General features: G+C 39.3%; 1 protein-coding gene across 1 annotated transcript in view; it reads right to left on the minus strand.

Annotated features, from left to right (window-relative positions):
* Positions 1-3,828: 3,828 nt before the first annotated feature.
* Positions 3,829-17,472, minus strand: part of ACAP2 (ArfGAP with coiled-coil, ankyrin repeat and PH domains 2) — a 35,421-nt gene continuing 21,777 nt past the window's right edge. Inside the window, exons 8-17 of the mRNA XM_009078438.1 lie at positions 16,429-16,637; positions 16,143-16,212; positions 14,717-14,811; positions 13,216-13,400; positions 12,295-12,387; positions 10,753-10,940; positions 10,304-10,413; positions 9,821-9,931; positions 9,516-9,577; positions 3,829-4,717 (exon numbers count right to left, since the gene is read on the minus strand). Of these exons, the coding sequence (XP_009076686.1) occupies positions 4,614-4,717; positions 9,516-9,577; positions 9,821-9,931; positions 10,304-10,413; positions 10,753-10,940; positions 12,295-12,387; positions 13,216-13,400; positions 14,717-14,811; positions 16,143-16,212; positions 16,429-16,637 (1,227 nt within the window). The 3' untranslated portion in view covers positions 3,829-4,613. The remainder of the gene's footprint in view (positions 4,718-9,515; positions 9,578-9,820; positions 9,932-10,303; positions 10,414-10,752; positions 10,941-12,294; positions 12,388-13,215; positions 13,401-14,716; positions 14,812-16,142; positions 16,213-16,428; positions 16,638-17,472) is intronic.

The following is a 17,472-nucleotide window of genomic DNA, read 5'->3' on the forward strand; positions in this document are numbered from 1 at the left end:
CCCGCGCCCCCAGCCCCGCACACAGCGCTAACGAGCGCGCCGAGGACAGCCCGTCCAGCCCCCGAGGAGGCCGTGCATGTTCCCCGCCCCTTTACCATGACAAACTACAAAGCACATTCAAGTTTTAGATACAAAGTTACAGCCGTACAGAACGGGAGGAGGGCTGGTTATACAGCCTGTACAGTTACAGCTTATGGGGGGGGGAGGGTGCACAGGAGATCACAAACATTTTACTGCTGGAATGCTTAAAAAGCACCAGCTACAGAAGAACGCGTAGATAAAGAAATACAAGTTCATTATTTCAGACAGAGGAATGTCAGTGCTTGAGGAAACAATGATTTCTCAGCGATTCAAAACATGGAAAATCCGGGATTCTAATGGAAAAGTGAGTGGAATTTTTCTTCCTCTATCATCTCCTTCCATGGGAAGAGAAACAAGAAAATATCGTATGCAGAAAGATAAAGCAAGCATATGAAAGGGGATATACCAAAGTGGTACACTCATCCTTTTCCCCAGGAGTGTCTTTCCAGAGCTGTCCCTTGTTCTAAAACTCTGCCTTTGTGCAAGCACAGAGCAGGGCATGTTGGCTGTCAGGATGCACAAACCAGTGGCATAAACTCTAACTTGGGAAAAAGTGTCCATCGGTGAATGGGCAGAGAGGGTTGTCTGCAAAACTAATTCTCAAAATACTTTGTGTATTTAAGAATCAGAAGAATCAGCTCAGTCCTTTGGACACTGTAAAAAATATCACGTCCTTGGTACTTGTACACGTTATTTGCAGTTCTATCAGAGGGTCCTTTCACAGTCACTGTGTCATTTGAGATTCTTATGATGAAGCAGTAGAATTAACATCCACACTTTAAAACAGATGGCTGTAGAGAAGCTCCAAAGTCCTGGAAATATCACATCAACCTTCTGCTTGGTCTAGTTCTCAAATTTTTCCTTGGTGCTACGACGTGTTTGCTCTATCCAGGAGAACTTATAATTTGGACAACATGTGTGCACTGATGTCATACTGCAAAACTGGAGAAACTTCCTCCCGTACAGGGATTTGCTGACAGCAGCTAGAAGGTCTGGTTGCATTTTCTAAAACTATTTCAGCTCAGTATACAAACAGGTAAAATATAAAACCCCATGAAGTGAAAAATGCAGTATTAATACAAGATCCTTTAACACACTAACATTAGAAGCCACAAATGGTGCAACCAAAAGCCTCTGAAATCAGTGGAAAGACTCCCATTGACTTCAGTGACTTCCTGGAGTAGGTCCTAATTGGCAAAGAGGCTGAAACCCACAACATACCAGTGAGCACCTGGCACATGCATTCATCAGACTGCAATGTGGGCTGCTCATGAAAGTAAAGAAATACCTCCACCATCTACTGCCTTCCCCCAAATTCTTGGGAACCAATTCCAGCTAACACAAGTCAGTGGCATAATTCAGTGTGATAATTGGGAAACTTAAGTGTATGTGCACTGTACTGACATTAACATAGAACATGGAACCTTATGAACAATCAAAACAATTGAGACCACTAAGGAGATGCCACAGACTCTATTTTAGTCAATGCACAATGAATATAAGTTACACCTCTGAAAGCAAGATGCATTAGAATATATGTTGAGCTCCTGAACATTTCTCTTTCCAAGAGACTTTTGGAACATATGATCTATAAAATAGGAAAAATATTATAATATCTTTCAGTGGGCCATCTAGTAAATTACTAAAAATCCATGTGAAAGCTTATTTTAAACTGTGTTAGGAATCTACTGCTTTGTTCCTCACCAATTAAAACCTACTATATTTCATACCTACAGAGACACATGAGCTGGAATTGAAGCTTTTCATTGCCTGGTACACAGTACAAGATGTTAACCCACAATGGAACCTCGCTGTCTACCAAGCTAGTTATACTCAGATTGATTTTGCAATAAAAAGTTTCCTAATATGACTGAACAGATTAGCACTTGAGTCAAAACTCAATATGCAATCCAGGTCTGCAGAGCCCTGGTGATAATCCCACTTTGTTACTGAGAGCTGAATCCTGCCAGTCACAGAGGCCCTGGAGCCTGCCAGAGACTGGTGGGACTGAGCCATCAATACATTCCATGGAACTTACTGGTGAATTGATTTTTGCTGATGAGCAAAATGTCACCACATGTATTGCACCCGACCTGAGAGAAGCTTTAACTGAACTCAGTTTGTACTGGACATTTTAATGTACCTACAAGTACTGGGGAATGAGGCTGCAGGATCAGGAGTGACATACCTACTCCCTGAGCCACTAAAACTCCAGTGCTCCTGACAAGAATCATACAACCTATCCATCAGGCATGTGATTAGTCCTTTAGCACAGACAGACTGATACTGTTACCCAGACAGCTGAGAGCCAGGAATGTAGCACATGGATCTGCAGAGCTACAGGGAGGAAACTTTCTTTGTTTAGAGAAGTCATCCTGCAAAATTTGTCAGAGAGATTTTTGTGGCTAGGAAAGAAATCACCAGTGGAGATTTGAAGTAAGTGTCTCAAACCTTTTTCCAGCAGCATGGGCTGAGACAGCACTTATGCCATTAAACTTTAGGCAGCTTTACATTACAGCCAATCACACTACCTACTGCCTGGCACCTAGGCTGCAAAAGACAAATATTTAGAAAAACCTATGTCTAAAGTGTATATTATACATAGTCATATCTTACATTGTCCCATCTGTACACTGGGAATCTTACTTTCTCTAAGATCTACTCCAACACCCACTGCTGATAAATACTGCAGATTAAGAAGTATATTATAATTTCATAGACAGCTATTTAAAAACAACTTACTAGAAATTACTACTTACAGGTGAAATTCTTAAGTTTGTTATCATTCAGACTAAATGCACTCTTTAAATGGGCAGAATCTGCTTTGCCTAGCATAATCAGACCACACACAAGGCAAGAACTGTTTTGTAAGACTCTTCTGCTTGGAAAAAGAAACTTCTGGACAATTCTACAATGCTACTAGTTTTGCAGCAATAATAATATCCATATTCGATATATTATTGTACATGATACAAAATTATAACTATTGGAAATAGCTTGTTAAAATTTAACATGCCAGAAAGCTTAATTTTACCATAGTTTACAGGTTTAACTTTTCAAACCCCATTTTCCTTATCTTATCCAGCTTGGAGAAAAGCCAATTCAGTTCCCAAATACACTTACACAGCAGGTTAGCATAATAACACAGCTATCAGCATTACTGAAAACTCACATTGACACTATGTTAGCGAAAAATTCTGCTTGAGTTGTCCACAGAGCAGTCAAAGAGAGCATAAAGAACTGCATCTGCTGGTTTGGAGCTTCAGATGATTATTATCTAGGTATTAAACAACCTGGCACATAACATATCTAGAGACACCATTCACACATGCACCCAGCAGAGTGGGGCTCACTGCTGAATAAAGCAGACTGTGCCACCGCCCTCAGAACACAGCTGGAGACTGCTCATTCACCACTTGGCAAAAATGGGCACTGAAATTCCTAGGTTTTCTCGTGCTCACCTTAAGTTTCTTCAACAGTATACATACATATCATTGCAGACTATGTAAGGGGGATACTGCTTCCTGACATGAAGGATTGCTTGCCCTACATTCAGGGTGGCTGCATGACTTACGAGACTTTATATATTTAGCTCAGGGCTAGTACTGAGAACAGCAAAAAGAGAAAGTAGAAAAGAGTCTTTGTATAACTGTTCTACACAAACTCCATTGGCTCGATATCTACTTGCATGTCTCTAACTTCAAGTTTTGATGTCAAAATACTACAAACAAGCCCCACGTCATGTCCAGAAGGATTAAGTTTATTTTTCATGAAAGGTTCCACATGCTCATCTAGAAGCATACTCGCTGCACCGAAAGTTTAACTTAAGAGAAAACAAAAAGGAAGACAGACAGCATTTAGGAGTTTGGTCCCCCAGGAGATATACCTTTGTGACTGACCTGCAGTCACCAGCATAAAGGCCAGCCTGGTGTTGGAGCTTCCACTGTAAAAGAGCTTGCAGAAGAGCAGGAGTGATCATGTCTGTTACTGACAGCCTACCTCTGACCAGAGTCAGGGTAGGAACAAGAGAATCTATTAAGTTACCACCCACAAATAGAAGGACAACTCCGTAAGTCATCACCCAACTTCCCTTCCAAACAGTCCCAGAAAATGCAACCCAGACCTTCTTGTCAGAGGCACATTGTTTATGGCAATGGGGAGACAACTGACAGTGGATGATCCAGAACAGCAAAGCTGCTCTGACCATCCTGCCATTCGGAGTCTGTGATGCACAAAGCTGTGCTCTGCTGCCTTTGTGTATGAGCTGCAGACACACAGAGTACTTGCTAACAGGTGCTGGTTTTATACTGAGCTAGCAGGTATTCAGGTTTCTTAAACACTTTCTTCAGCTGCTGAGGTATACGTACTGTAGAACATAAAACAACTCATACATTTCCCCAGCTACCACAATCTAAAGCTACATTAGAGTGGTCATTTTATCCAAACTATCTAACAAAATGCATATAATTCATTCTGTTGAAGTAAAAAAAAGACTTGCACTATAAGCATCGGGATCTTTTCCTTCTTGACACTTAAGACTTCTGGGAGTCTGACTGCTGGAAGCGATTTAGCTTCTCTGGATTATTTGATGCCATTTGAGAAAAGTCACGAAAAATGTCCTGATAAATTTCATCTCCTAGAAAGGACAGAAAAGGGAAACAGTTTTAAACATTTGTGACAGTCAACATCACCCACCACTACACAAATGCCCTGCAGTGCTATCAATTACTATGTAACACTTAATCATGAATAAAGATTGCTCATGGATGGAATGATGCCGATGTGAAGTCTTTAGAACTGGTTACTTGCATGCATTTCTGTAGAAGCAAATTAAACAAAGCCAAACTATACCTGAAATAGTACCTCACAGGCAGCCACACAGAGGAAAGCTCAGAGTTAGAAAGGAAAAGTGAAAGCATTTTAAAGCAACATAAAAAGAAAAATGTTTATTAGCCATTAAAGAATAAAATCTTTGTTTTTTGCAAGGAAGTGCTAACCAAGATTCTCTTCAGAAAAATAGAATTATGGCATAAATAAAGATTTACTTGGAAACAGAGGTCAGAATTCTTACAGCCAAACAGAACTCTCCAGGAAAGAAAAAATCAGCAAGCAATAGTATAAAAAAAAAGGCAATCCTAAGTGGATAAATCATTGTTAATAAATACTTTTGGTCTATTACTTCAGCAAACAATTTTTTAACATTCATTTCATCTACATCTTTCATTACATTTTTCAATTTTATCTATATCAGTGATAATACTTCCCTTAAAAAAAATCTTTCATTTGTTTCTTTTTTATCTTCACCCTTTGTGCTTAAACACAAGCCAACTACTAGTACACATTCCAAAATGAGGGATGACAACAATTTCCACCAGGTCTGTGTCCCTCCCCCTCCCTGTCCACACAGGAAAACATTCAGGAACAATTACTTCTCGAGTCATTGCCAAGTCATTCTTGTGCCACTTTAAAATGGGCATTTTCACATTCTTTCATCTGTTGCTGCATTTTGGGCCTGGAGTTCAGGTTTCATGTGAAAACATTACCACACCCTATTGCCTTCGAAGGGAATTAAATGACATTTGGTTTGGTCAGTAACTATGCAGCCATCCAGATTCTACTGTCTTCCCAACCCAGATGACCACACAGGACACAAGATCCCAGCACTACTGTTTCTTGCTGACAGCTTGATTAATAACATGACAAAGAAACCAACCCAAAATCTCTCTCATCATATATGTTGAACATGAACATTTTTTTCCCCAACATGATTGTGGAAGAAAAGTACTATTCCACCACCTTTTTTTTTTCTCTCCAAAGGGCAGTTTTAAAGAGAACGTGTTTGTGCTTAAGGTTTGCACTATTGTGAAAAGGTACAGTTCTGTTTTTCAATTTTTAATGCACATTTCCAATACTAGAACTATAATTCTTTTGGAGATGAGATTCCATTCTTTTGAAAACACTTTCACAAATGTTAACTGACCTTCCAGGAATATTTAACAGGCTTGTGGGTTTATACAACGATGCAGTGTCACAATTCTTCCCAAACTTTAAACAATAAATACATTCAGTACTCTCTACTAGGCAAATTCAGTTCTAGTGAAATTCCCTTTGGGTTTTCAGATTGAATTTCAAGTATAGTATCCCTGCCCACAGCAGAGGGGTTGGAACTAGATGATCTTTAAGGTCCCTTCCAACCCAAACCACTCTGTGATTCTGTGTTCTAGAGATGAAGCAGGCACAAGACACAATTTATTCTAACAGTCTGTGGTAACTGCTTGCCCTGGGAGGCCAGCACAGATTGGAGCTGTGACATTCACCAGAAGAACAGCCATGAAGGGCACAAAGCAGAATCAAACTAGTACAATAAAAGCCACTATGCCTTTCATACAGAAGTGTGTTCCACTGGTGAACTAGTACTGTAGTTCAAGTTGCCATATTTGGTTCTTTCAAATCAACTTGAAAGAAAAACGAAAAGCTATTTTTGCAAGATACATGGTGGCTCTGTTTTTGGCTCTACTACATAACAAAAATATTACATACAAAAATAGAGTAAAATAAAGTGCCCTTTTAGTTTGTATGCTGCATGAAAATACTTAGCACTGTAAACCTTGTAATTATTTTAATATTCTACGTTAAAACTGAATTCTGGAAATTCCTTTTCCAAGCAATGTTTTCCCTAAAGTGCAGATTTTATGTACAAAAATACTGTAACACTGCTTTACCATTTAACACCAGAGTAACTCAAAAGGCACACATCATACATTCAAGAACAGGTAGGAAGAAAAAGCAGCAATGCTAATGTCACAGAGTTACAGATGTACTGTAGCACCAGGAGATGAGCACTCAGGTATCTGACAAGAAACAGTACTATGGTGCATATGGCTTCTACCACCAGAAACACTTTCTGTGAAACGAGCTAGTTTCAGCTAGTTCCCATTTTAGGAATACTTTGGAAGACCAACTGTACCTTGCAAAGCAACACATACATTCTCTCAGTAGCTCAAACCAGCCAGATATACTGAAGTTGGAAATGTTGATGCTGTTAGCTACATGAGCAATTGTTTATCAACTGCATTACTAGGGCTGAGAAGTTGGCAGTTGGCTTCACTCTGATGACAGCAAACTCATACATCACTATTTACCCTCACATAGCTCCCAGCAAATACACGTGCCTACAAAGTCCTTATTTTCTTCTGGAATCATAATTTTGAAACAGTGGAGTTGTAAAATAAGGGCACTGCAGATAATTTAATATGTATATGTGGTGAAAAAGACCTGCATCCCCTAGAACCACATGCAAGTGTGACACCTTGTCACAGCAGAGACAGGTTTGTGCTTACACTGACACAATCCCTCGAGCAGGTCAGCAGACTGGAACATTCAGAACAATAATATACTGACTTCAGCTTTTAAAAGAGACTTCAGAAAGTAAGGAATTGCAGGGAGCAGAGCTGTGCTATCGAAAGATATGGCCTGGCTGGGACACTGTGCTCGTGGCCTTAATTTCAAAACTCATTCTAATGATACCCTCCCCTGATTTTGGGAAAGCTCCACTTGTTGTGGCCACTCTGCTCTCTACTCCATTGTCAATCTCACCTTACCACCTGTCACACATCTGGATCAGATTGTATCAACTGCAGTCCCTAGATTCTACAGTAACCAGCAAAAAGGTCACAATATTTTCACTGAAAGACTTAGGCACCTTTTTACTTCATCTATCTCATTGGAGAATGGCTCTAAAAATACTTCAAGTGAGTTATCTGGGGAAATATCTACTTCACATTTCCATGTAAGCAGTGCCTGTAATTGCTATGAATGCAACATTTTACTATACATTTGCAAATTTTAGTAACCAACTGAAGCTTTTTGTACAAACTATAGAAACATATCTTCTGGTTTATAGCAAGTTTGGATTTATAACAGATGATTAAATGATCTAAAATACAAACTTAGGATTCAGCACAGAGCTTCTGAGCCAAAACACATACCTCCCTTACAACAAAGGCATTTTACTAGTTGAAACTGACAGTCAGCATTTTTACCTCTGAAAATTCAAATGAGGAAACTCAAAAGTACTTCAGCATTTGTTACCTTCAGCCCACCAGTGAAGTAGTATGCACTGTGTCAGAAAATAGCTTTACACTGAAATTGGCTGCCTTTTCTGAGGGGGGAACTTCCTCATTTGAGCTCATAATCAAGCAAATACCTTTAAATTGTTGCTCTGTCAAAGGAAGCATTTGAATGTCTGAGTGTCTATAGTACTTTTACTGTGTTAATTTGAATTTCCAAGAAGATTTTTTTCAAAAATAAGTTTGAAAAAAATCTATTTGTAAGGAGAAACTAAAGAAATTTGGCTTGTTTAATAGAGTTCATCTAGGATTTTGACATGAGACTCAATTTTGCCCCTTGACAATGTTCCAGTACCAATCTGGTACAAAATATAAGCACACACAATCCTTATGAATCAGTGGAAAATACATAAGGGCTTCATAGGAGTGAGCCAAGAGTACTCAGCACTCAACCTTAAAAGTAAAATTTGCCTTTCGCTCCTGCCAGGTATAGCAGGATGCTTTTAGCTAACTTCACAATCAAGAGTCTTCATTAGTGATATCTGCATGACATTAAATTAGGTTCCTATGAAGCACACCATAACAGAAGAAATGGCTTGCATAAATACCACATCAGAACATGGTGTAAGTTGGGACTGAGTGCCTGAGAATAAATTTGCACATATTCATTAAATACAGTTTGTTACTTTCCTGCACTGGTTGGCTCAAACATCTGACAGTTTGTTTTGTTTCTTAACCAAACAGAAAGATATTATGCATACAAAAATACATACTTAGGAATGACTGTTTTCTTTCTTATTAGTATCTTAAATAAAAATATTTAAAAATAAAATCTGAGAAAATACTACTTTCCTATTTCTGTCTGGAATTATTGTGAAATATTTGATGTACATTTTTTACATCGGCGTGCAAGCATCTTTTTTCTTAAAAAAAAGAAAAAAAAAAAGAGGCCCATTCCACAGGAAGGAGAATGGTATCCTGTAATAAGATGAACTCCTCAACTGTCTCTGAGCAAGTCGGGTCAGAAAGATGCTACTAAATAATGTCAGGTAAACCCTAACATTACACAAATTTCAATGGAACAACAATAGGAGAAAACTGGACACTATCAGCAGAACAGGATGGCAATGGCTGCAGTAACACACTATTATAATGATGCTCTTCAAACACTCTCCTTTCAGGTCCCCCAGAGTCACACCAGTGAATTCCAGTGCCGTTTTAACATGTGCTGGGTTATAAAACAACATTATTGGATGGAGCTATCTTAAATTTCTCTCAGATACTAAGAATCTAATTGTAAACTGATAAATTCCTGCATACACTTCTTATACTGCATTTCAGTGTGGTTATTAGTAGAGTATTGACCTGGCTGCCCATAGAGTCCTTCCGATTCGCGCATCTCCTCGTTCATCCTCGCCAAGCGCAGCCTGCGGTTCAGAACACAAAGACAACAATGTCATCTTTAAAGCACAAGACAGACTACAATGCAAGACCTACAGTGAATTCCTGAACCTCATATCAATGAGATAATCCAAGGATAGTGCACTCTGTTTTTTTGTTTGCTCTCCCTGTTTTTATGCAAAGGAATTTTGACACGTCGTATGTTTTTAACTTGAAACAGAAAAGCAAACTCTAAGTTATCTAGTCGAAAAACAGAAGGTACAACTTACAGTGTTACAATATCTGCATTTGCAGCTTCTACTGCTATACTCAATGGATCTTTCCCATCTTCATCAGTGGCATGCTGGTTTGCTCCTCGTTTTAGGAATAAACACACTTGTCTGTTTAGAAAAAAGAATATTTTTGACAACAATAAAGGAAAAAAGCTAATAAATTCAAACTGGATACAATGTACTTAGCTTAAATCACCAAAAATCTGTTCAATATATCAAAATAGCACTGTTCATCTGGGACATGTTAACACAGGAGGAAGCAAAAACTTATTTAATTGGCATTAGAAAACACGTGTGTTTTGCTAGTCGATGAGACTGCTAAATCAAAATATTGTTTTCTCTCTCACAACCAGAGCTTAAGAACAGCCTATTAACACCTGAAATAGCATCAAAACGCCAGAATATCTGGTGCAATCAAGAAGCTTCATATGAACAACTACAGTAAAGGGCAGCCTTTCACAAACTGAAGCAGTGAGTTACCCAGTGTGGCCCAGGACCGTGGCGTGGTGCAGGGGCCCTCTTCCTTTCACATCCCTGATGTTCACATTGGCCCCATTCTGCAGCAGAAATTCACAAGTAACCAATGAACCCTAGGGAATAAAAGCAAAATAACAACTCAACACCAGATCTCTAGCATAAGAGCCAAACCTATCCTGGCTTCTCACCACTGAGCCATGTGGCGATGGAAACAAAAGGGATTTGCTTCCATATCAACTTTAAACACTACTAGGTTACATAATTCCAAATGAAGCATTGACAGGAAAAAAATAGCTTAGAAACAACTTTGAGAGAATACTGTAAACACAACTTCAGCATCACACTATCATTCATTAGTAAAGCAAGCAGTTCAAAAGGAACAGTGACACAAATATCCCCATTATTCCCCTTCCCCTCCTCCCCCATCAGTAGTAGTGCTGTACATCACACACCCCTCGCACTGCCTGGATAAGTGGTGTTGCTTTGTTTTCTTCTACATTGACCCAGTTTACTTCAGCTCCATGGGCCAATGCTTCTGCCATATGGGGAAGATTCTTCTCAAAGGCAGCTCGATACAACTGCAATCCTGGACTAGGCTGTTTGGAGTCACAGAACACAGAGGACTCTTGCTTGTCTCCTTCTGAAAAGGGGGAAAAAAAAAAAAGAAAAGCATATCTAATCCCTGTTTTGACAAGGTACCTCCTGGAACTCTGACCGAAAACGCCATTTCTCTGGCGTAAGGTAGCTCAGGGTTTGCAGAGTGCTGTATATTGTTGCCCCATGCTGCCAGGAGAAGTCACAGATGCCTTTAGCTTGTTCCAGCATTCAAGCAGGGCCTTCTCACAGAACTACTACTGCACAGAAAACATTCTCTCCACGTCACTGACATATATGTATAACCCTCAATCTATATATTCCGTGTCATTTCCAAGAAATTATTTTAAGCTTGAAGTGCGTTTTATTCTAAACTGCAAGATATGACTAAAACTAATTTCCTGCAGAGATGTAGTCATACAAATATATCTTTATCTGCAACAGCTTGATACACCTGAATATGATTCTAACACTGATCTGACCTAATTTTGGTTAAAAAGATACCATTGTCATTTACCAATTCCTTGCTGTGGCTATAACCTTCTAGACTAACGCATAATCTCTCTCTTCATCTCAGTAGGAGTTTTACAGAGTGAAGTCTGGAAGATAAAAATGTTGTATAAAAGCTTTCATGAGTTACAGCATCATAGATGCTTTTACAATGCAGCCAGGAAAGATCCAAGCCACGTGCTGCCTGCCTACAACCACAGCTGTGAGCTACTGGATGGAAAACACGCCTCAGAAGGGTGCTTTGATGTACAAGAACTTTGCTTTATAAATGTTTGGGATATTTTGAGAAGCCATACTCAGCACACATGCCAGACCAGCTGCTAATCTTAGATAGCAAATAATTTCATCAATCAGTCTACAGAATTGAGCAGAGGGGGTAATGCTTAAGGACACAGCCAATTCCACCTAAGCAGAAAACAGAAAAATTAAGCAAGAATGCTCAAGTAACACATAAAAGCCTATTATGTGTGACTCAACAGGAATTCTGTCTCCAAGGATTTATCTGTTTATAAAAGGATTATGCATTTCTGTGGAGACTTGTCTGTCTCAAAATGCAGCGTTGCTCTATCTGCAAAAACCCCAAAGTTTTGGATCAGTCTCATCTGGCTGGAAAAAACAGTTCTTTGAATGCATATAGAAGGATTAAATGTCAGTCTTGGTTGCAAGCCTGAGGGAAAGATCACTCAAGCAATTTTTATCCTTGTTAAAAGCATTTAAACCCACCAAGATATCAAGAGACATGAACTGTATCACCAAGCACTAATCTCTTCTACATAAACCCACCAAGATATCAAGAGACATGAACTGTATCACCAAGCACTAATCTCTTCTACAAAAGAAATGCTACCAGCTGATTAAATTTTCATGTTCCAGTGCAAAGACTAACACACCTGGTTCATACAAACTGTTGGCTGATACAGTAGAGGCAAGGTGTTCTCTGCTGTCATCTGTGCTCTGCTGGATCCCACTGTCACTGCTTCGGACTGTTTTGGGGAGAAACTGTAATTACTATGCAGAGCCTAAGCTACCTGCTCTACACAGATACCATGATAATAAAGCAAGCTCTTATACTTGGTCCTGAACATATAATTTCTTTTAAAATGGCTAGTATTTACTCAATATTCTTAATGCATTCATAGAAAAATATGAAATCACATTTTGCAACCATAACATTTGTAATAAATGTAAATGCCAAATGTTACCAGAAAGGAAAAAAAAGCATCAGGATAAGTAAAAAAGCTTAAATTATTTCATGAAAACACTAAGCAATGCAGTAGCCTGAAGACAACAGATCAAAGCAGGGAGATGGCCACAACACAATGGATCACTACTGCAAATACTGAACACGCCACAGCTGTAGTACTTACTACTACGTAGTTTTGAAGAGGTATCAAAGTAGGAGAAGAGTGAATCTAGTTCATCAGGACAGAACAGAGACTCTCGCCTCGCCTCGTCGCTACTTACAGCAACCGCTGGGACATGCAAGTTAGCAAAGCACAAAGCAGGCAGTAAGGAAGGGACAGGGCAGGAAAGAACGTTATTGGAAAAATTAAGAAGGATGAAAATAAGGAGGAAAGAAGGTGGTTAATATGTTTCTGAATGATAAGCATCCCCATTCCAAATTCTTCCCCACGTAAAAAAATGCACATCTCTGAACAAGCCTTTCCTCCCCTATACACCTGCACTACGCTACGACCCGTTAACACACAGACTGTGAGTTCTCTGCACAAGGCAGAAATCAATTAATATAAAAACATGTTACTTTAAAAAGAACATGGGTAACACAGCTATGGAGAGAAGAGTGTAAATACCTTTTGGGGATGCTGCACCTTGCTCCCCTGCCAAAAGGGATTTTTCAGGGACACTGTGCCTCTTCTCTTCCTGACCTGGAGGTACAACTTTTGTTCCAGATTCAAGCAGAGGTACTGATGCAGCTTGCTTCTCTACAAACTTCCTTTCCACATATTTTGCTCTGATGTATGCCTCCTTCTCCTGCCTGCCATATACAAAATCCCCAGAGTTAGTAAGCTAATATTTTAGTGCTTTCATGTATTAAAAGAATGTCTACTTCATACTAACATCAGTAACCAAAACTGTGGTTTGGCATTGAACATAAGACACAATTACAGCACATTTTCAGAAAGATGCAACTCACACTGTCTAACCCTTTCTAGATTCTTGATTAAGTTTTGCATAAGGCTCAAAAGAAAGTAATTTTGTTAAGTTCATATATATTTATTTTTTTCAGGCAGAGACTTTAGAAAGTGGCACATGGAAGAAATAAGCATTAGTTACTGTATGTTACTTCTTGGTATTACACCTTTATACATGTCTTACATTGTTAATAACCAATTAATATAGCATATATTTAGTTTCTTTGGTAGATATAAATTGCAACATTTGTTAAGGGAACACTGAGATTAAACAAGAAAACAGTAATGAATCACAGGTAGGCAGAGCCACCAGTTCCATACCCCACACCAAAGTATTTGTTCTTGTAACCTGAGGTCATCAGCCTAAGGCACACACATCAGTTGTGCCAAACTGATGAAAGGGGCAACAACTACTACCACTGAAACTGCTGAAAAGCAGTTACCACTAGAAGGAATACCTAGCAAATCTTCTACATTATTAATATTATCATCACTGTCTCCAAATTGTCAATGATTCATAAAAGTTCTCTACAATAAAATTGCCTGCTAGCAAGCAGCACAGAACTGGAAAGCTAGCAGAAAAACAAGTTTTTAAAGATATCTTGTACAGCAGCACAAAACATGAGGAAAACACCTTCAAACATGAATTAGCATCAGAGAAATAGAAGCCAGCAGCACAGTGATTTGAAGGCTGCTGGAAAGCAGCAGAGCTTATGTACAACGTAGGCAGGAAGAAAAGAACATTCTGGGGATCAGGGAACAAAAGTCAAACTTGAGAACAAAGTCAGTGTAAACAAAAGGCACAGCCACAGGCTCCTTCCAGGAGCACTCACAGGCCGAGTATGGTTGGCTGAGCTGGTACCAAAGCAGAGAGGAAACAAAAGCCACATGCCCACACTGATGCTAGAGAGTTGTCATCAGGAGAGAGGGAGATCAGAAAAAGAACAAGTGAACAGAGGAAGCAGAAAGAGACTCACAGAATGAATATCCAACAAAGATAGAGAGTGAGAAAAGGGAGAGAGCAAAACATGCTGGTGATACAGGGAAACAGAGTACACCCAAGGAGTGTTATGCAGTTAACTGGCAGCATCTCTTAAAGCTGGAGACTGAAGGAAACAACAAGAAAAGGAAGGAACAGGCACTGCTGGTAAAATACTACCTTTGGCTTCCAGATTGTGGCTTCTTTACTCCCACTTTTTCCAACTTCGCTTCATATATTCTATTTATAACATCATTTCCCAATTCACACATAAGCTATAAAGCAAAATAAATAAATTCAAACATAGTTGCAAAAAGCTTTTTCTATCTATTTAGTTGTTTTTAACCTCACTCAGCCCACTTATACTACTTAGTATTTTCACTGGTAAAAGTACACTTCAGAAATAAGCATGGCTTTGTATCATGACAGCGAAACAACCAGTGAATACAGAGACCAAATTCTGAGTAAGGCAACAAAAAATATTATCACACTCTTAAAGTGCCATTCCCTACTGAAAGAGGACTGCAAAAATGACCATCTGTCATCCAAGAACCTTTTTTGTGCAGTCAGAATGACACCAGCAGGCCTGATGAACAACGGTGCTCTTTTCCACCAGCTTTGCCAGGAGCTGTTCTTACCCCATCAGCAAAGGGCAATTCAATCAATCCTATTCCATCTCATCCAACAGACATTTTTGCTAAACCATAACCTGATACATCTATAGAAACAGAACAAAGATGAAAATTTGGCCTGCAGATCCTACTTAAATGAGAATTTGACCCTACTGATGGCAGTGAACAGACTTCCTGCTTCCAAAACCAGGGGGAACACTTCGCTGTGGTATCTACATAAAACAGGACAAGGGGGATAGTTTCAGGGGTTTTTTTTTTGTTTGTTTCCTCAGCATGAACACATTGATATTAAAATTATTTAAGGTCAAACCACAGGAAACTACCACATTGTCTTTTGACTGTTCAGAATAGAGAAGCAATCCCTAAGTGCCAGAACATCACAGCTAGGCACAAACACTGTGCACTGGTTACGCCGTCGCACACATGCATCAATGCACAAGTTCCTTGGTCACTATTTCAGTGCCACATGACTTCATAGCCATGTTTCAAGCCAGAATTCTGGCACACAAATAGCACGTGAGACCAGCTGCATGAGTGTTCTCCTGTAAGCCAGAAGGACCAAGAGCTCACTGTCAAGAGTTGGCATCCAAATTTTCAAGCGTGACCGTGCTTTATGTTGACATACCAGTTGCAAAATTTTTCAGCCCACTGAAAGGCATTGCTGATCTGTAAACAGATTTCCCTTTTTATATGATGAAAGGATGACACGAAACATGCTACTCAAAGTGCACTTGTGAACCTGAAGGTGCCATAAATTGTTCTGACTTGCAAGTTTGTAACATGAATGACTTCTGCTAAGGAAGTGTGAATTAAAATAAATCCACACACAACCAGAAACACTTTTCTGCTCAAAACTGCAAGATACACACTGGGTTCAAATGCAAGTGTTTCCTGCATTGAACTTTCTGATGCAGAGGCTTTAGAACAACAATCCAGGTACCAAACAGAAACCTGTTTCAAAAATACCATCATACCTTTAGGAGTTCAGGTTCCCATGAATCCAACGTTAAAGATCTTACTTTTGAAAAGTGGACTCCCAAGCTCCTAAACAGCATGAGAAAAACATTAACCTATAACTACATGCTCTATCTTTCCTCAGACAGATTTACCATTAATTTAAGCAAATAAAGCAGTTCACTTAATTCTGTTTGCAAACAGAGATCTCTAATTTTGCTTCAATATACGTTTGAAGAGGCAAACACCACCCTTCCTAATTAAACCACTGCACAAATCAAATACAGCTGTGAAGAGCTCCCCAACCTGTGTATCCCAGAGCACTCGATGCACAGTGTGATTCCCAGGTTGATACTGGCCCAGCGAGGATCTGCCAAGCCACAGTCACAGCAAGCAGCATTGCCAGGAATACACTGAACCCGCTGCAGAGCACTCTCTCCTTTTAACAGCTTCTCTTTTGTCTCACTCCCAGATTCTAGACTTCCAGTAGAAGGGGATGATTTCTTTTCCTGTTTCTAAAAGAGAAAAGAAACAACAAAGCAATAAAAAGAGACAATGCTAAAATAAAGAAATAAAACTTTGAGATTTGCTTTCTGATTCCCATGAGGAGTTAATTTTCTTGAAAATATGTAACTCAAAGCAACTTGAGCTTAATTGAGGACATTTTTGACAAAAGGAAAGTGTTGTCAGTTGTTTGTATACATATTATGTGTGTATGTATCCATACTTAACTCCCTGACAGGGGCTGGAGAGAGGTGGGGGATGTCTCTCCTGCCATGCCTGCAGGGAGAGGGAACAGTCATAAGCTGAAATAGGATAGATTCAGAGTAGATACTTGAAACAATTTCTTCACTGTTAGGGTCTTCAGGCACTGGAATATTGCCCAGTGAGGTGGTGGAGTCACCATCCCTGGATGCATATGGTGGTGGGTGCATAAGCACTGGAGCATATGGTTCAGGGGCTACAGCAGAGTGGCAGGTTAGTGGTTGGATATGATCATCTTAAAGGTCTCTTCCAACCTTGATGATTCTATGATATTTAGAAAGAAAAGTCCCACAGATACTGACTAGAAAAGTCACTTCTGCATTGCAGGCCAAGGAAAGACATGGAGCTCAAAAAATGTTTAGCTTTTAGGAAGAAATATATAACTGAATACAGAAATGTCCTGTGAATTTTAATTACACTACAGAAAGAAACCTCATAAAAATATGTAGGCCAAAGTAACATTAAAAAGATGAATTGAAAGAGACTAGATATAATTAACAGCCTTCAAAATGTCATTGCATTTCCACTGGAAGACAATAGATTAAAAGAGGTTTTATCTATTTTAAATTTCCAGCATCTAACGGG

This window comes from Acanthisitta chloris, unplaced genomic scaffold, assembly GCF_000695815.1.
Source record: "Acanthisitta chloris isolate BGI_N310 unplaced genomic scaffold, ASM69581v1 scaffold17397, whole genome shotgun sequence".
Taxonomy (NCBI): Eukaryota; Metazoa; Chordata; class Aves; order Passeriformes; family Acanthisittidae; genus Acanthisitta; species Acanthisitta chloris.